The 19,858-nt window shown below is 51.1% G+C and overlaps 1 protein-coding gene across 1 annotated transcript in view; it reads left to right on the top strand.

The window, feature by feature from the left end:
- GRIK3 (glutamate ionotropic receptor kainate type subunit 3) overlaps nucleotides 1-19,858 on the top strand; it is a 236,410-nt gene that overhangs the window by 150,390 nt on the left and 66,162 nt on the right. Inside the window, exons 3-5 of the mRNA XM_003937493.4 lie at nucleotides 438-695; nucleotides 8,927-9,108; nucleotides 11,424-11,477. Coding sequence (XP_003937542.1) covers nucleotides 438-695; nucleotides 8,927-9,108; nucleotides 11,424-11,477 — 494 coding nt within the window. The remainder of the gene's footprint in view (nucleotides 1-437; nucleotides 696-8,926; nucleotides 9,109-11,423; nucleotides 11,478-19,858) is intronic.

Raw genomic sequence — 19,858 nt, 5'->3', positions numbered from 1 at the left:
CGGGGTAGGGAACAGGTCGGGTTGGCGGTTGAAGTTGAAGCATCATCAGCCAGCAGAGGTTTGATTCCTGTTTGCTTCTCAAAGTCTCCCCAGAACCGGACCTGGCACAGAGCTGGTGATGCTAAATGCAGGATGATAACATTGAAGGTGATCCCTTCTTTGTCATGGGTGCTTCCTAAGGAACAGGGGCGTACCCTGGCACTGTGCTCCAGTCTCCCACAGCCAAGTCGTTCCACCTTCATGTGATCTTGCAAGGCAGGGACTATAAGAACACCTGTTTTCAGATGAGGAAACTGAGATTCAGAGAGCTCATCCATTGTACACACGCCGAGGGTTCCAGTTGCTGTTTTTCCCGCATTTCCAGGACCGTTAGCATCGCTGTCCCCGTGCCCACTGCCCCCACACTGACCTCTGTGCTGCCCTTCCCTCTGTTGCAGCCTGTGACCAGCTGGCGCTGGGCGTGGTGGCGATCTTCGGGCCGTCACAGGGCTCCTGCACCAACGCCGTCCAGTCCATCTGCAATGCCCTGGAGGTGCCCCACATCCAGCTGCGTTGGAAACACCACCCCCTGGACAACAAGGACACCTTCTACGTGAACCTCTACCCTGACTACGCCTCGCTCAGCCATGCCATCCTCGACCTGGTCCAGTACCTCAAGTGGCGGTCAGCAACCGTGGTCTATGATGACAGTACAGGTGGGTGGCCAGGCCTGGCTGGGCTGGGGGCCATGGGGGATGGGGGCAGAGGCCAGGATCAGGCTCTTGTCTGTTCATCCAGCACAGCTACCCCTGGGGAAGAGGCTGTGTTCCATACCCTAGTTCCGCTCAGTCATTCTGATGTTCACCCCTGCACCTACTCACACCCCATGCACGCCAGCCACGCTCACACCTCACTCAACCTCAGCCCACCTCACCCCTGCCTCACACCTCCTCCTCCAGCTGCACAAGTGTTCAGATCTGCATTCCACACTCACCCTGGCAGTGGCACACACACCTGCAAGCCACGTCCACACCTGCCCACGCTCTTCCACTCACACATTTCCATCTGCTGCAGACACGTCTGTCCTCACACTTGCACACTCACACACGTAGCTTACGGCATGGCCTAGTGTTAAGTGTGTACACACTGGAGCCAAAGCCACCTGGTTGTAAATCTCAGCTCTGTCACCTGCTGGCTGTGTAGCCTCTTTGTGCCTCAGTTTCCTTTAAAATGTAAATCTGTAAAATGTGGGATTACAAGATGACCAGTGACAAGCCCTGGCAGGCAGTGAGGACCGAAGGTTGGTTCTTATCCTCCTCACACCTGCACCTGCCACACACACTCTTCTCTACCCACACTCACACACAGAGACACCTGCACATGCCCAGCTCTGCTCACACACACACACCAGCCCCTGCCCTAGCCACTTGACCGCTGACCCCAGCCAAGGCCAAGCCTGTGGACGTCAGCACCAGGCTCTTGTCTCATCCTGAGAGTGCAACAGGAGGAGATAGGCTCTGCAGGGCCTGTGGCTGTGAGCTGCGGGCCCAAAGCCGGGCTCCCTGGTGTGGCTGCATCTGTCCTGCCTGCTCTGCCAGCTGGAGCTAATGCTGCCCACATTTTTCTGGGCAGGAGCCCTCGACCCGATCCTGCCTTTCCTTCCAAGTCCAGCCTGGGGCCTGACTTCCAGAAAACTCTTGCTGCAAAGCGATACCCCCTGCCTCTCAAGTTCCAGGCCCTTAGTGAGGGCCCAGAGCACACACACCTAGCAGAGAACCACCAGCAAATCCAGCAAAAGCACTCCGGCCTTTCCTCTGGATCTCATTCACTGCTGGGAGCTGGGGATACTTGGATAAATAAAACCCACTCGCTGTGTCACCCAGGCTAGAGTACAGTGGTGCCATCACAGCTCACTGTCACCTCAACATACAGGGCTCAAGAGATCTTCCCACCTCAGTCTCCCAAATAACTGGAACTATAGGCATGCACCGCCACGCCTGACTAATGTATTTTTCATAGAGACAAGACCTGGCTACATTGCCAAGGCTGGTCTCAAACTCCTGGGTTCAAGCAATCCTCCCACCTCGGCCTTCCAAAGTGCTGGGATTACAGGTGTGAGCCACCACACCGCACCAAAACTCAGTTCTTAGTCTTGGCAAGCACCGCATCATAGGGAAACATGAACAGAGGATCAAATAGCTGTCTCCAGGAAAGGAGTTGTCTCTATGTAGCTCTATGTACAGAGAGATAGTGGGCTGCCTTAAGTCACAAAAAGAGCAAGCAGGGAAGATTAGGGGGAGAGAAGAGCCACTGAGGTCACCAACCGATGTCCAGTCCCTGCTTTCATCCTTAAGTCATCCTTGTGAAGGCGTGTGGGACAGGGACAGACCTGGAGAGTCCGCTAGAGATGGAATTTATACATACTTCTGGATTCATCTGCTAAAGAAGGCTACCGTTTACCTGCTGCGAGCCAAGTGGTGCAAGTGTGATCTCATTTCATTTCGTGTTAATCTCATAATAACTCCCTGGAGCAATGAATTAGAAATGAGGAAATTGAGGCCCAAAGAGGTGACATGCCCTGTGCACTGCCACCCAGCTAGTGAGTGCCAGAGCAACACGAACCTACAGGCCTGTTTGAGCCTAAAGTCCATGCTGCTAGCCAGCATGGAGCTATTTCTTCCCTTCCTCTTTCTTTCCAAAGACTTGAGTCCCAGTTTCTTTCTTAGCCTGGCCTCATAAGAGAGAGTGACCTTGGCAAGTCACTTAACCCATCTGGCCTTGCTCTGCCCACGTGTAAGAGCTGCTGCATCCAACCTCAAAAGAGCCCTCCAGCTCTCTGCTGCCTGTGATTCAATGTCAGCTTTTGATTACCTCCTAATGGGGACGGGAAATAGTAGGGAGAGACTCCCTCAGAAAAGACAATTGGAAAGCTGTTTATTTAACTCAGGCTTCTACAAGCATCTATTGAGTTCCTGCTATTTCCAAAGCACCAGACAGACGATCCTTGAGAGCAGGGATCCCTAGACCGGCTTATTGGCCCCAGCATGAAGACCCTGCCATTCAGTGGCACCCCTGCCCCGCTCCCAGCCACTCCAGTGTTTCTGCAGCATTGTGGAATTGTTTCTTAATGTACCACTGCGAATGGTTATCTATCTATGATCTGTTTCTGCTTCCAGACCAGGAGTTAAATCAGCGCCTCCAGGCTGTAACACAGGGTCTGGTACAATGTAGATGTTTTTCAATGTTGGTTGCACTGAATTGGATTGGATTGAATTGGAAATCAAGTTGAATTAAACCCTAATTAAATATTGGAGGAAAGGGTGAAGAAATGAAGATGTTGTTATCCTGTCTTCTTCTGAAAAGTTAATCTTAGTATAGAAGAGTGGGCGCCTGCCCAGAGGTTGCACGTAATTCTAGGCCACCAGAGCTAAGAATGAAATGACATATACATTCAGTCAGAGCCAGAGGACTTGGGGAGAGGAAGCCCTGTGGCCTTGGCTGGTCTGAGCTGACTTACCAGAGGAGAAGAGATTTGAGCAGGGCCTTGAGGATAGGTGAATGAGGACAGGAATCATGAGGGAATTACAGATGGAGGGAGCAGCACGAGCAGAAGTTAGGTTGGACTGTACCTGGCAGCCTTACCAAGAGGACAACCTGGCTAGGGGAGAGGATTCAAGTATAGAAGCGGGGAGGAAAACGTCAGATGAACAGCATGTAGCTGGCTGTGCAGAGTCTCTGATGTCCAGCCTCAGAGTTCAGGTTTTATCTTTCAAGCAGCCAAGGATCATTATTATTGAGCAAAGGAGTACAATAATCAAAGCAGAGTTTTAGAAGTTGGTTCTGAGAGCAATGCGCAGGGAAGGTTGGAAAGAGAGCCAAGAGCAAGGACACTGGAGCACAGGGGGCTGCGCTGGTCCAGGCAGGAGCAAAGGAGGCCAGAATTCAAGGGGTGCTTGGAAGAGAACATGGGGCCAGAATGGAAGAGAAGAAATGGGTGTGAACAGGGTGACGTTGAAGACACGTAACTGGAATGTCATGGGTACAGAGTGGTCAGAGCAGGCACTGACATAAACCACTGCACACTGTCCAGTCTAGATGGAGGGTGGAGGAAGTGGCCTTGCAGAGGAAAAGATGCTTTGGCGTGGCGATGGAGGCCATGCTAGCAAAACTGGTCAGAGCTGATGCTCAGGTCTGCGGCTCTTACCCCAAGTGCCTTTAGCTCTGACTATAAGTACATGTCACTTCATTCTCAGTTCTGATGACCTGGAATTACCTGTGACCTCTGCGCAGGCACCCACTCCTCTGTAATGCAATTAACTTCTCAAAAGGAGATAGGATAACAACATCTTCATTTTTCCATCCTTATCCTCTTTCCTTCAATATTTAATTAGAGTTTAATTCAACTTTATTTTTAATTCGATTCAATTAAATTCAACTCAATTCAGTTCAACAAATATTTAAAACATAGGGGAGTCAACAGGGGAGTGAGTTTGATCAAGAAGACAATGTGTACTAGGGGTTCAGGGTTGGCGTCAGTCAGATAATAGAACTTTGATGATGTACAGTGGGTAGAAAGGAGTGTGCTCCCAGAATCAGGATACGTGAAAGCACAGGACAATGTGTGGGTCGTCAGACCCATGGAGTGGGAAGCACTCGACAGCGGGCTTCGGCAGTGTTTGCTGTGGAGATTGTGTCCGTTAGGATGTGTCGGCTGCAAGTAGCAGACAGCCCAACTCACACTGACTCAAGCAGTAGACAGTTATCTCACTGACAAGAATTCTAGAGATGGGTCTTTCCTGGGCTGATTTAGCAGCTTGACAAAGACAGGGTCCTGGGCCAGTATTGCCACAGGTCTGACAGTAGAGCTGTGGCAATAATGACTTCCACTTAGAGTCACAACAGGGCTCCTGAAGCTCCAAGCATGCAGTAGGTAGCATACAGGAGGCAGGGGCCAAGGGGATTTTTCTTCTTTATTATCTATTTCTTTTAGAGACAGGATTTCACCCTATCACCCAGACTGGAGTGCAGTGGCACAATCATGGCTGCTGGCAACCTTGAACTCCGGGACTCAAGCAGTCCTCCCACCTCAGCCTCCCAAGTAGCTGGAACCACAGGCACATCCCACCATGCCCTGCTAATTTTTAATGTTTTTAATAGAGACAGAGTCTTGCTATATTGCCAAGGCTGGTCTCAAACTCCTGCCTTAGATTCAAAGCACTGAGATTACAGGTATGAGACACCACAACCAGCCCAATGAGATTTTTATTAATGCGACTCATGCTTCTTATCAGAGAGGAAGACCTGTCCCAGAACCTTCTAGAAGACAGTCCTGTATAGCTCACTGGGTCCATGCCTACTGTTCTAGACATGGTCAGGTGGGAATGGGATTGCCACCAATTGGCTCCTACCAATCATGAGTCATCTCATGGGACGGGTGCATTGCCACCCAAACATAGTCATAGTTCTTTTAGCATGCTGGAAGGGAGTGCATTTGTTATCTCTTACTATAATAATGCTGTGTAACAAACTACCTCAAAAACTCAGTGGCTTAAAATAACAAGCATTCGTTTCACTCACAAGTCCGCAGTGCCAGTGATTTCTTGAACTTGGCTACGTCATTTTTCCAGGCTCACCTGGATCACTCACCTGCCTGGGAGTCAACTGGCTGCTGGTTGATCTAGGCTGGCCTTGACTGAGATAGCAAGTGTGCTCGGCTCTCCATATGTCTCTCATCCTCCAGCAGGCTAGCCCAGGCACATTGTCATGACAGTTGCAGAGGGGCAAGAGAGCAAACCCAACGTCCAATTCCATTTCAACTGTCTGCCTGCGTGGTGCCTGCCAAAATCCCACTGGCCAAGACAAATCACATGGGTGAGACCAGTTGGAGGGCCCTGCAAAGTTCCATGGCAAAGGGTGTAGTTACAGGGAGAGGTGAACAATTGGGGTCATGGCTGCAATCTCCCCCAAGGGGAATGGCTATTGAGGAGGCAACCAGTGTTTGCCCCAGGAGTTTGGTGCCTAATCTATTCTATGCACAATGATAAACTCATCTTGAGGTGAAAGGATGGGATTTAAAAAAAAAAAAAAAAAAACCTGCGATGAAGGAAAGGTCGCAGCCTAAGAGTCAAAATATTATTGTGTCTCTAATTATGACTCCATAATCACTTAACCTCTCTGGGGTCACTTATCCTCTGTGGTCCTCAGGCTTTTTTATCTGTAACATTAGAATGAGGATCCTTGTTCTATATGCCTTCTAGGATTGGGAGATGGTTAAATAGGGTAATGAATGCAGAAGCGCTTTGTGAGTGAAAAGCATGATTCCAACAACCATGAGTCACTGCAGATATTTTAAGAGAAATTGATTAGGGAAGCAGCCAGGAAGGAAAGCTCATCTCAGGCAAACAAAGAGAGCCTAGTCCTTCTGTTGGGGTGGGCTGAGAGGAGCCTCTGGTCTCCTTTGGGAATACACTGATGGGAAGGAGGTCTGACATTTTGCTGCTGGAGAATGTGGGTCACCATGCATTATATGGGACGATGTGCTTGGCTGGCAAGAAGGCCCTGGTGGCCTCTGCTCCAGCATCCAGCCTGTCCCCATCCTCATAGCCTGGGTCCCCAAAGCCCATGTGCCTGCTGCTGCGGCATGTAACTCTCAAAACCAAACAGGGAGGAGCAAACTGTGCACCCTGGACCTCATGGGGTAACAGGTGTGAACGGGAAGCATCATTCAGCCTAATCAAGAATTTCTGGGATACAATGGGAGGGGGTAGCCTGGGTGTGTGTCTGGGGATGGCTTGTGGCCTCTCCCTTCTATGTGATGATCAACTGATAGCCTCTTCCTCCTCCCCATCAAGTCTGGTATTAGGAAGCACTGGGCACCTGTTTGATCCAGACCACTCTGGGACTCCAGAGCCCTCTCCCAACTCCAGCACGTGGGTTTGAGACGTCGGTGGGCTGGGGCTTCCTGATGCCCAGTCATGGCAAAGCTTGTGTGGAAGCTCTTTAGGAGGCTTAGGTTACAGGGGTGTATTTCTGTCCCCAAAGCAAAGTGAGATGATAGACACCAATCAGATTGCTTTCCTGATGTCCAGCCCTCAGGAATGGGAATCATTGCTGAACAGACTCAGAGGTGTGTGCCAGACATTGTTTTGGGAACCGGGACTCTGCCAGAAGGCTTTTGGAGGGCTGAGTTGGGAGTGGGGGAAACTCTTTCCAGATAGAGTGTTGATCGCAAACTTTAATCCAGTGCAAACTGGCTTAAGCAAAAAAAGTGGGGAAAACCAAATGTTTTTCCTTACTGAAAAGTTTGACAGTAATTTTAGCTTCGGGTACCATTTGATCCAGAGGCTGAAGTGAGGATCATTAGGACTTCTTTGCCCTTGTTCTATCTGACATCTGTACTGTTGGGATCCTTCTCCAGGTCTACGTGGGGACCCCAGACTTACAACCTCCCTATCTGAAGTTGAGTGAAAAAGGGAGCGTTTCTCACCCTCTTTTTGTGCCAGTTGCTCTAACATGGTTTTTGGGAGTCACTCTGATAGGATCGATGGTATTGTATCTATCTCTGAATCAATACCTATTCCCAAGCTGGGGCCACATGCTTTGCCCCTGGAGCTGGCAATGGACCTCTCCTGAGTCACAGAAACTAGCAGTGGGGAAGGAGTTTTTCCCCAAAGGAAAATGGAAGTGCCATTAGTGGTGGGGGGCAGGGATGGAAAATGCTGTGTGAACTATGCAGCCAAGACCGGACACTGAGCCTGGGGATGACTAGAGCCCAAGCAGGCAGGAGCAGACGGCCCGCTTGAGACCTGGCCCTGTGCTAGCTCAGCTCCTTCTTTGAAGGGGAGAAGGGAGCGGGAAGTAGAGAGAGAGTAGCGAGCAGGCTTGCTCCCAGGCTATGCAGAAAGAAGTCAGCAAAAATGGACCTTGAAATAGGGACAGAAATGAACTTAATTACACCTAAGCAAGCCATTTGTCTCCAGGAAATGACATTCGGTTTTCCCTGGAAGTCCCCAGATTAAGTGGTTTTACAAAAATGCCAGCCAAGGTAGAGGATAAATTTTTCAGTGTGGGGAGGGAAAAAAAAAAAAAACAGTAAGTCAATCCAATTAGGGAAACTTTTGTTGAGTACCACCTAAGTGCCGGGCCCTGTGCCGGCAGGGGGGTGGGGACCCAGCCCCAGATATCAAGGCGCTGGTGGCAGCATAAGGGGAATGAGGTGGGGTCAGAGGAGGCCAGTGCTAAGGGAGAAGGTCACAGAGTTGGAGGGGAGGGTGATCTTTTCTGGATAGAGCAAAAGAGGAAGACTTCATGGAGGAGGCGGTTGCACTAAACCTGAAAAAGTGGGTTTAGCAAGGCAGCCTGCCCTTGGTGAGGACGAGGGGGGAGACACGAATACCTCCTGGCCTTACCCAGTCCAGTCGTTGGTACGGGTTAGTACCACTGAGGCTGGAGTTGCCTTTTGTGCCCACATCCAGGAAGCAGCTCACTGGAGATGTTGAGGAAAATCATGTCCCATGTCTCACAATGTTGGGGGTAGGTGCAGGAGAAGGGTGACCTCTGATTTAGGCCCCAAAGTCTTTACATCCATTCTGGGTTAGAGAGGAGCAGATGGGTGTGGTCAGTGGGTATTTGCTGTCTGTGCCTACTTTTGAATCTACATATGTGTGTACACGCCTGAATCTCATATACACGTGTTGATAAGCCCAAGTGTATTCTTGCCCATATGGACATGCCCGTGTGTGTTGCCATGTGTTTGGATGTGCACACACACCTGCTCCCCAGTGTTGTCCATGCATGTCCACATGTCTCTGTGGGCCACATATCTGGGTCTGTGTGTGTCTGCAGACCCGTGGCCACGGGCATGTGTGTGCACATGAGTCCGAGTGGATGCCTGGAGCTGTGGATACATGTGGTACACGTGTGTCTTTTGTGCCCCATGGCCTCTCAGGGCTCATCCGGCTGCAGGAGCTCATCATGGCCCCATCGAGATACAACATCCGCCTGAAGATCCGTCAGCTCCCCATCGATTCTGACGACTCACGCCCCCTGCTCAAGGAGATGAAGCGAGGCCGGGAATTCCGCATTATCTTCGACTGCAGCCACACTATGGCAGCCCAGATCCTCAAGCAGGTGCGTGAGTGGTGGCCAGCAGGAGGGATGATGGGGTCTGCTGGCCACTTCTCCTCCCTCCCCTTCCCAAATGCAGGCCTGATGCTGCCAGATCTAAGTTTGACTCCTAGCTCTGCCACTTTCCTGCTCTGTGACCTCAGGTGATCACTCTGCCTCTCTGAGCCTCCTTTTCACCAGCAGCAAAATGGCCACTGCAGTCTTTACTCTGTGAGTTGGCATGAGGATGGATTATCCGCCCAGCCAGGCCTGACACAAGGAGAGTGCTGAGCAAACGCGAGTTTCCGTCCCACTCCTGTGCGGGTTGGAGGCAGAGGCTGCCGGGAGGTGCCCTTAGCCCTACAGAAGTGAGCACTCCAGGAAGCAGAGGGGCCTCAGATTCTCAGGAACAGCCCCCAGAATGCCTCACTGCCTCTTTCAGTGACTAATTCCCTGTAGCCCACGGCACTTGGTGTTACTCTCCTGCTACTGGGAGGTGTATCAAGGCTCTCGTACCATCTGCTCAGCTCTGCAGCGACAGAGCGGGAGGAGAATGACTCTCAGTCCTGGGTGGGCCTTCGTTCCCAGACACAGCTCAGCATGGCATGCTGGGGACGACAGCCAAGCTCCGCCAGTCACCTAAGAAAATAAACAGTGAAATCGCCTGCCACCCCCTCCAAGGGTGCCACAGCTGAAACCAAAAACACTGATGTGAGCTGGCGCTTTGTGTGAAAGGCAATTATGTCATTCCAGAAAGCATTTCTGGTGACTGGAGGAGGCATTCTGGGGGGCTTTGACACATGACCCCTCAAGGTCCAGGTGATTTAAGGGGCACAGGAGACACACTGAGCTGGGGTGTTCTCAAGGCCTTGAGGGGCTCAAGCCCCATCCTCCAGTTGGACCCCATCAGGGGTGCCAGGCCTGAATGGCAGCCACTAGCCCTGGCTCCCCACAAAGGAAGCTCCTTTACACCACACTTAGAAGGTTCATTTGAGGGTCTGAGTTCTGCTTCTGCCCTTTCTTGCTGTGCACCCTGGAGAACATAGTCCAGGAGTCATTCCTGTCCTCTGTAGATGGGGTTCATAATCCCCACCTCATATCACCACAGTGCAAAGAGGAAAGCATCAGGAGTGTACCATTGACACCCGAGGCTGGCTGCTGTCGAGGAAACAAACACTCCCCAGAACGCCCATAACCCTCAGCCTCCCAGTCAGCTGAGTCCAGTGCCTCTCCTCCCTCCCCGGCATGTGTAACGGAAGAATGGTGGCAACCACAACTTTGGTTTACTGAGCAGTTACTATCCACCAGGTCCATGTAGCTCCTCATTTACCACCAGACTGGGAAATAGGGACAATTCTCATGCTCAATTTATAGGTAAGGAAACTGAGGCTCGAAGGGAAAGTAATGGGTCCCAGCGTCATCCAGGCCGGAAGTCAGAATGGACTCCCGGCTCTGTCTGATTTTAAAGCTTCTAGACTTAGAAATGGAAGATTCCGTGCTCAGCTAAAGCCAGATTTAAAGGAAGCTACGCCAACCTGCTTCTTGCAGGACTTCTCTGAGCCTGTAAGGTGCTGAGGTGGGCTGTGACTCTTCCAAGTGGGAGGGAATGGGCAGCATCTGCAAAGTGTACTTGACCCGGTGACATTTTCCCCCCGAGCACTCTGTAGGCCCGGCGTTCTGAGGAACTCTGTAGAAAATGCATTATAGTCATTAGTATTATAGATTATAGCCTTCTAATAAAATACATAAACTATATATAATGTAGACTTCATGATGGCACACAGTAAGAAATCCACAGTGGCCATGCGACCTGCTTTGTGTCAGCCAGGGGAGCAGAGATGTCTCAGCCCTTCTTGGGGAGGCTGAAGACAGACCTCCCAGCTCAGGCCTGGCTGGGCCAGGGTGTTAGTGGGATTGAGGGGAATGTACTGGATCCAGGGCAGGGAGCTCAGCTGAGTGGAGTCCAGGGCACATGAGAAGGCAGCCTGAGACTGATGCCATCAGCATTTCTCTAGGTGTGGCAGACCAGGGGAGGGTTATTTAAAAGAGACAGCCAGAACCCACCAGCCCCGCAGAATTTGGAAACTTTGAAGAATGTGACCCAAAAATCTGCATTGTAATCTGTCCCAGGTGACTTCACAGCACATCCCAGTGTGAAATCCAGTGCTGTCTGCCGGGCAGTCATTGTCACTATTCAGAGGTGGTCTCAGAGGACACCCTACTCCAAGCAACCAGCCTTCCCCAACCCACTGCCAGGCCCATTCTCAGCCCTGGGTGGGGATGGGGAGAGGGCTGCACAGGGGTTCCCTGCTGATCACTAACACTCGGCTTTTCTGCAGGCCATGGCCATGGGCATGATGACCGAGTACTACCACTTCATCTTCACCACTCTGGTAATGTACCTCGGGGTCCTGGCACGGGAAAAAGATGGGACTCTCTTGGATCAAGGTCACTGTGGCTTGGCCTGTGCCAGCCCACTGGGGTCAATTGCTGCAGCGAGAGGAGACCCAAGCTGGACTTGCTTCTTCAGGCTGTAGGGGTGGCCCCAGGCAAGGGTACACATATGTCTTAGTGACCTGCTCACTTTTGAGAAGCAGCCTCATGTTATAATTAAGGACGTGGCTTCTGGAGCCAGCGTGAACACCAGCTCCTCTGCTCACTGGCAGTGGGAACTTGGCTAAGTCACTTAACCTCCCTGCCTCAGTTTCTTCCTCTGCAAAATGGGCTTCTGCCTCCTAGAATTGCTGTGAGCACCAAATGAGTTAATAAAGCAACATGCAATGCCTGGTACATGCAGAGCGCCGGAAGTATTCGCCTTTATGATTATGATGAACCTTGGTTCCTAGCCCGCACGTGTCCCCATGCATGTCTCAGGCCTCATGGGAATTTTCGCTTTGGATTCTGGCAACATTCATACTGCAGTCTGCCCACTCACTGTCAGCTAGCCCAACCCACCTACAGGCTCCAGATGGGTCCTGTCCAAACTCTGTGAACATTTAGGGCCATTTAAACCCATTAGGATAATTAGCCGTGGCCTGAGATCAGCAGAATAAAGAGATTCCTGTGCCAGAAGGGTGCCCACCCTGAGCCGCCCTGCCTTGAAGATAGACACCCTCAGACCTTGCTGGGGCCCTGGGTGGACTATTTCACCCATTCCAGGTCTGGGGCAAGTGACAGCCTCACTGACTATCCTGTCGCTTTTCAAAAGCCTCCTGCGGTATGTGTCGGCCCGGCCACTGCATCTCTGCAGGTCTCTAACCACGTTCATTCATTTAGCCAGCACCCAGCTAGCATTCCCTACCCAGAACCTAGGAGCCCCTAGGTTCTGAGGGTCTGGTAGAAGGTGGGAAGTTTGAGTGAGTCTTACCGAAAAGCAGATGCTTGAACTAGGCCTCGAAGGATCCACAGGAGTTCACCAAGGGGGAAAGATGAAGGACATTCTCTGCAGAAGGAACAGCATAAACAAAGGCCAAGAGACAGATTAGCTCTTTGTGGTATGCAGAAACTGGCTTGATCTAGTAGGTGAGAGCTAATTGCATTATCTCCTCCTATGTCTATGTCCTGCTGGTAGCTTGAAATTATCACGATGGGAGCACCTACATGATGGGAGTGAGCAAATGCTACGAATAAGGGCCCCCTCCCCCAGAGAGCTGGTTATTAAGCGCTTACCTTCCCTACAGCCCCTCCCACTACACCCTATGCCCACAGGAGCCACCTGCACTTCTCCTGATCCAGGGCTCAGACCTGGGGACCTGCCAGAAGCCACTTGGAAAACAGGATCCTGGAAGCTGGAGACCGAGATCAGGCAGGGTGAAGCCAGCTCCCCTGAATCCCTTCTGGATTTCTACCCAGCCAAGCTGGCTTCTTCTTGCCATGCTGTCTCCTGGACAGTCTATGGAGGCTTAGGATGAGGCTACCAGACCCCTAAAACTACCTCTGTTCAGAGCTGGGAGCAGGGCAGAGGAGCAAGACTGGGAAGGTGGGATAGGGCACATTCCAGGGGTCCACAACCCTCTCCCCACTCATGGCAGCCCTCCCCATCCCATCCTGGGATCCTAGGGTGCTAAGACCAACTCCTGGACCCGCGGACACTATGATCCTCTCCCTAAGACCTTTGACCTTGACCCCAGTGGGCAATGACATTATTGTGGAGCGTACTGGGGTCACTGGGGTGGTGCGTTTCTCAGAATTCTTGTCTGGAAGGTCAGCCAGGCTGCAGGGCTGAGGGGCCCAAGCTTCAGGCCCTGCCATTTCATTAGCTCCAGGACCCGCCCCTCTGGTCTTGGAATGAGGCTTGAGCCAGGCAGAGATGCTTTTAATAGGATATTTACAGCTGGGACTGGGAGCAAGGCTAGAGGGGGTTTAACCACAGGCCCTGTGCAGACAGAGTGGGTGGCAAGGGCAGTACTCAGGTGAAGGAGATAGGAAGATTTTTTCCTGCTCTGACGACACCTGACTCTACTGGAACCTCCCAATATCCCAAGGCTTTCTGCTTGGTGGCCCTGTCTTGTATTCTGTCTTGGGTCCATCTCTATACACCCGTCCCACCCAAGAGCCTAGCTCAGTCCCCGGGACCAAGAGAGCATTCTACCTCTCTTCCCACGGGCAGGCCTCAGCTAACTGGCCAAAAAGTAGTTGTCTGTCCCAAGAGTGGTTTCTACAGTCTTGTTGGTGACACAGCCCCCATCCTGGGAGCATTTAGCTCTGTAGGGGCCAGTTATTTATTTGTTACCAAGACTGGACATTAGTGAGTGGGGATCAGGGATGCTACACATTCTATGACAGGCAGGATTCTGGAGATGAATCGTCCAGCCCCAGATGCCTATGGCACGCCATTGAGAAACACTGACTGGTGCTCGGCCAGTCCACAGTTGCATGTGGGAGAGTGGGCGACGCACAGAGAAAGAGATAGTGAGAAGAGGCAGAGGAGGAAGGGATGGTCAATTGGGATATGATGCACCACGGGCAGCTGCGGTGTGCTAAAGTCTCTAGGGAACAGACTAACCCCAGCCAGTGTTCATTCTTCTTCATTTTCTTAATCAATCATTGATGTATCCAGCAGCCGTATACAAATGCTCTCCAAGGTCCTGGGCACTGTGCTAGGCACTTGGGTGGGAGGGGTGTACAGAGATAGACCCAACACAAAGCTCATAAGCTGGTGGCTTCCTTCATGTATATAAGAATCAAGAACTGTGCCCAGTTAACCTCTCTGTCCCCAGCACCCAAATAGAACCTTGCACATGGTGGGGGCAACGTCTGGTTGGATGGACAGATAGACGGATGGATGGATGACTGCAATACAACGTGGAAAGTAATCAGGGAAACTGTCAACATATTGTCATAGCAGCAGTCAGTTAAAACCACTCTGACGCCAGTTGTCCTGAGTTAGAATTGAGACTTCCACTCCCTGGGGCAAGTTTCATAACCTCTCTGTGCCTCATTTTCTCATCTATACCATGGTGACAGTAATATTGCTACCTCACAGGATCGTTATGCTGAGTATTTTGTGCACTGACGTCAGTAAAATGCTTAGAACAATGCTTGGCACTTACTACCCTGTAAGTGTTAAATAAACAAAATAACTCCTGCTCCTGTTTTCTGTGTGCTTACCATACCCCATCCCATCCAAAATTCAGAACAACTTTCCAAGGGAGCTTGACTCTCCCAGTTTTATAGAAACGCGGAAACTGAGGCTCAAAGAGGTCACTCCGCGAGAAAGGAGCAGAGCACCAGGGAGCTGTCCAGCTTCAAAGCCTCCGCTGAAACCTATCATGCTGAAAGTCCACACCAAGTGTTCCCTGGCCTCCTCTGGCAGGCTCAGATTTCGCACGATGCCTGGTCATGTTGGTTCAGGCATGGTGATTGAAGTCAATGGGGAAATGGAACCTCCTGAAATCTCAGCAGCGCCCATGCTTCACCAGTTCCAAAGCCCTCTGATTTTAGGGCTCACACCAAGAATGCCAACTCTTTGGGAGGCCAAAGCAAGAGGATTACTTGAGGCCAGTATGAGACCAGCCTAGGTAACGTAGTGAGACCCGATCTCTACAAAAATAAAAATATTAGCCAGGCATAGTTGCGCAGGCCCGTAGTTCCAAGTACTTGGAAGACGGGCTGAGGCAGGAGGATTGCCCAGGAGTTCGAGGCTGCCGTGAGCTGTGATGACACCACTGCACTCCAGCCTGGGGGAAAGAGCCAGACCCTGTCACTTTAAAAAGAAAAGCCCTCTGATTTTCCTCTTTCTGTGTTTGCCCGCAGCAGGGCAACTTGCACTCCCCACTGACTGGCGGGGAAACTCGGCATCAGGGACTTGCCCGAAGCCTCGTAGCAGATCAGTGACAGAGGCCTTGGCTCCTGACTGCTGGTCTTGTCCGTGGCTCTTCCAGCTCACTGTCCTTCCTCCCCACACAATTTGAGGGTCTGGAAGAATGGACCCTTCCAGGGAGACACAGCTCCTGCAATACACACAGTTCTGTAGTGGAATATTGGGGTGTCTGCCAGGGTATCTCCCAGCAGAGCCCCATCTGTCAAAGCACCAGCTGTGTCGCCCTGGTCCTCTCCCCCAGCTCATATCCTGCTTCTGGCTTCAGCATCTTCTTCTGGCCCTGTTGCTGAGGCCCCTACCTCGTGATCCTCCCTCTTCATGCCCATTGGTCAGTTGTGGCTTATTTTGGAGGGCAGTGGCATCTGGCATTTATTGCCTTCCTTTTAGGAAACCCACATCACCAATTCTTTGCCTCTAAAAAATTCTCCAAATTTGCTTCTCCCATGCAGAAGACATTTTAATTACCCCAGCTGCCATTATCTGTTCCAACCAGCTTTGAGCCATTCCCAGATAACCTCGCGTTAATCAGCCCCAGCTGAGCCCCTGGTACATGTCATGTGTAGGTAAAAGCCTGGAGGTGAAAAAAGAATTATAATAAATTAATAGATAAGCAATCACAATTAATGCCACTTTCCGGCAATAACAGTTATATCATGGGGAAGATATTTTCATCTGTCATTCCTTAAGGCGATGTTTTCCAAGCTTCAGCTCCTACCCATTCAGACCCATGGGGTGCTAATGAATTAGTCTATTATGTTATGCTGAATGTTTCTAAAAGGTCCCTCGTCGATACTGAATTCAGTGTGTCAACATTTGGCATGGGGAACGCAACTTTTTGCCAAGCAGCAAGGTTGCACACAGTTCACGTTGTACAGCACTTGGGGTCTTGGCCCCGGGCAGTCTGGACAACAACAAAAAAATTGGAGCTGGACGAAGAGGCCTCTTCATCAGATCCCCATTGTCACTGTCCTCGTGTTACAGGGATGGAGGCACTCTGTGCCACAGGCCCTACAACACTTTGCAGCTAAGCCCAGGCTCAGGGGTGATGGGGAAGAAGATGACCCCCAGCACTGCCACCCCAACCTGCCCCCTCTCGGGCTGTGAGCAGCTACAGCCTCTGTGTCCCTCTCAACAGACCAAATGCTACCTCTGGAGACTGGAAGGGCTGGTTCCACCCACACCCAAACCCCCGCCAAGACCAGAGATGCTGCCCTTCACACTGAATCAGGTCGGCCTTTGGTCCTAGATGAAGGTAAACTGAGTCATGGAGGCCCTGGGCAGGCTAATGTTTTGGCATCTTTCAAGCCTTAGATATAAGGTCAACATTGAATTGGAGAAGAGGCTGAACCGTATGCAGGGAAGGATGAGGAGGGCGCCCCCTGTAGGCAGAGCTCAGCTTCTCCCCCATGGCAGCAGCAGGTCAGCCCTGGCCCAAACTTGCACACCACCACTGTGCAAAACGAAATCCTTCCAGCTCCCCAGATCCTCCTTGTTGAAAGGCAGTTTGGGAAAGATCTCATCCTGCACCCCAGGCAAGTTTACCAACCCACTCCTAAACTTCCAGTCTGTAGATAACCCCGAAGTTGATCAGCCACTGCTCAGCTCCTGCTACATGCCATGTGTAGGTAAAAGCCTGAAGCTGGAAAAAGAATTATAATAAATTAATAAACAATCACAATTAATGCCACTTCCCAGTAATAACAGTTATATCATGGGGAAGATATCAGGTTGGTGCCATTAAAAGTAATGGCAAAAACCACAATTACTTTTGCACCAACCTCACACTGTCACTGGCCATTCCTTAAAGCTCCCCCTGAGAGGAGGATGTTAATCACTTGTCGCTACATTTTAGGTTCTTCCCAGTGATGTTTAAGTGCCCCAGGAGCCACTCAGCTGGCTGACCCTTCTTTCCACTTTGGGTAACAGGAGAATTTGGCTCACAGTTCATGGGGGAGACAGACCCAGACACAAGCGGTTATTACCGGTAGCATGGAGACCCAGAAGTCCCAGGATAAGAGCAGAAGCACCTCTGACCCACACTGTCGTGCATGTGTACAGGAACAATCAGGGGAGGCTTCCTGGAAGAGGTGACACTTGAGCTGAATCTTGGAGAACAGCTCACCCAAGAGGGGTCAAGAAGACCCTGCCAGGAGATAGAAGGCGTACAAAGGTGCTGGACAAAGGGATGAGAACCAGGACCAAGGAGACAGAAGTCAGCAAGAATGGGAAAGGGAGGCTAATGCAGTTGAGTGTTCCTGGAACAAAAAAGAGGGAGGGTGAGAAGGAAAGTGAGGCTGGAAGGGTGGAGAGCTTTGGAAACTGTACGAAGGAATTCGCACTGTATTCTGAAAAGGCTACAAGAAGTCACGGAAATATGTGAAGTGTGGAAATGACAGGCTTGGATTCATACTTTAGAAAGATCCCTCTGGTCCCTGCCTGGAGGGTGACTGCCCTGGCAGTGGACATGAGCTGGGGGCCGGGTGGCAGCCAGAGCCTCTGTGTGGGAAGAGATGCATCGCCATAGGGGAGAGGGAGGGCTCTGGAGCTGGGTAGCCTGGCTTTGCTTCTGTCACTCCCCAGCAATGGAACCTTGAGCAAAAGACTGTGTGGCTCAGTTCTTTTCTCTAAAATGGGGTGATAAGAACATCTTCCTAGTAGAGTGCCCATGTGAATTAAATGAGTTAATGCAAACAAGGTACTTTGAACAATGCCTGCCGTTCTGAGATGTGTAGGTGCTCAGTAAATGTGAGCTGACTGTGGTTGTTCTGATACTGCCAAGAAGAGTAAGGTAGGAAGGCACCAACCTTTGTCTGCCCTTGGGGGGTGTGCCCAGTAGCTGTCACAACCTGTTGCCAGATGGCGCAGAACATAAACGTGTGTCAAACACATACATGATGTTTAAATATGTCCCAGACATGTTCTAAGGACATCCACAAACTCACTTCTTTTCCATGACAACTCTATATGGTAGGTAGCATTATCAACCCCGTTTTGCAGATGAGGCAACTGAGGTGAGGAGAGTAGGTGACACTTGAGCCCAGGTGGTCTGGCCTGTGTCTGGCCGCCTCAGGGAGCTGCCCCGGAGGAGCTGAGGGAGGGAGACCTCTTCTGGGATGTTTATTCTCTCTCCTCCTTGCTGCTTTTCTCCTATTCGACAGGCGTCACGGTGGAAACCCAGACCCATCTATGTATGTTTCTCAGTCACGTGTAATCGCTTAGATTAGTGGCTTCTTAAAACACAGTCACTGGGCCCCACAACAGATATCAGAGTATCTCAGTGTGGTTCATACTCTATAAAAATAAAATATCTCCAAAGACAATTCGGATGCACGCCTCGTCCTGGACACCCACTGAGGGACATAGAACATGGAGGGTTTAGAGTAAGACAAACAATGATGCGTTAGTCAATGTTTGGCAACCAGCTCTTTGAAAGGGAGAGAAAAGACAAAACACAGAAATCCTGATTTGTCATACTTGCAAATTTCCGTGGTACAAATAGTCCCACCATGGCCAATACCGAGCTAACCATGTAATACCATTGAAGGCGGAGTTGGAAAAAAAAATGCTTACATTCAGCTCTCACTAGCCAGTGTGAGCAGCGCCAGCACAGCACTGAAACAGACCTGGGTGTAGACCCGACTCTGACTTGTATGAGCTGTGTGACCTCAGATAAGTCACCTCCCCTCTCCGAGTCTCTTTTCTCATCTGTAAAAATAGAGTGCTATTCAGTGCCTCCTTCACAGAGGGCTGTGAAGATGAAGCCATGGGGCCCATGTGCAAGGCTGAGCACTGCCAACCCCCACTCCCTACTGACACCGAGGCCACATAGACACCCTCTGGCCACCTCGGTGGGAAGCCCCCATCTGCTGAAGCCCCTCCCTCCTGCTGTCATCCAGCTCCTTCCCCGTCCCAGATGCTGACCTGGAATCAGGGCCATATTTGTTTGCTCAAGCTTGGGAGCTTGGGACCAGACTTTCTTGCCTGGGCTTAAGTCTGCTCCAAATCCCTTCCCTACTCCCCAGATCATCAAAGAGGAAGCTAACACAGTGCATTCGAGAAGGAGGCCACTTTGGGGGTGCAGGAGGAACAGGAGAAGTGTAGCACCCATTAGAGACATCTCAGAGACCAGAGGAAGCCAGCCAGCGTGAAAGGGCTCCAGGCTTTATCACTCATCACCTTTCCATGAGTCATCGTTGATTTAACCAAAGCTTCGGCTGTGATGGGACTGGATGCTCCTCATGATGGTGGCAGTCACATAGAGACAAGCACAGCCCAAGTGTGTCCCCAGCTTCTGTCTCCCAGCACCGGATGGAGTGACCGAGTGGGGTCCCAGGGGAGAGGACAGGCTGGGGGCCAGAGGGAGGGTAGCTTAGTGAGGGGAGAGTGTGGGAGAGTATAGACAGTGGATGAGGAGGAGCTCAGACAGTGACCTCAAGACTCAGTTTCCCCGCT

The sequence above is a fragment of the Saimiri boliviensis genome, chromosome 11 (genome assembly GCF_048565385.1).
Source record: "Saimiri boliviensis isolate mSaiBol1 chromosome 11, mSaiBol1.pri, whole genome shotgun sequence".
Classification (NCBI taxonomy): domain Eukaryota; kingdom Metazoa; phylum Chordata; class Mammalia; order Primates; family Cebidae; genus Saimiri; species Saimiri boliviensis.
This window is presented reverse-complemented; position numbering and strand designations above follow the sequence as displayed.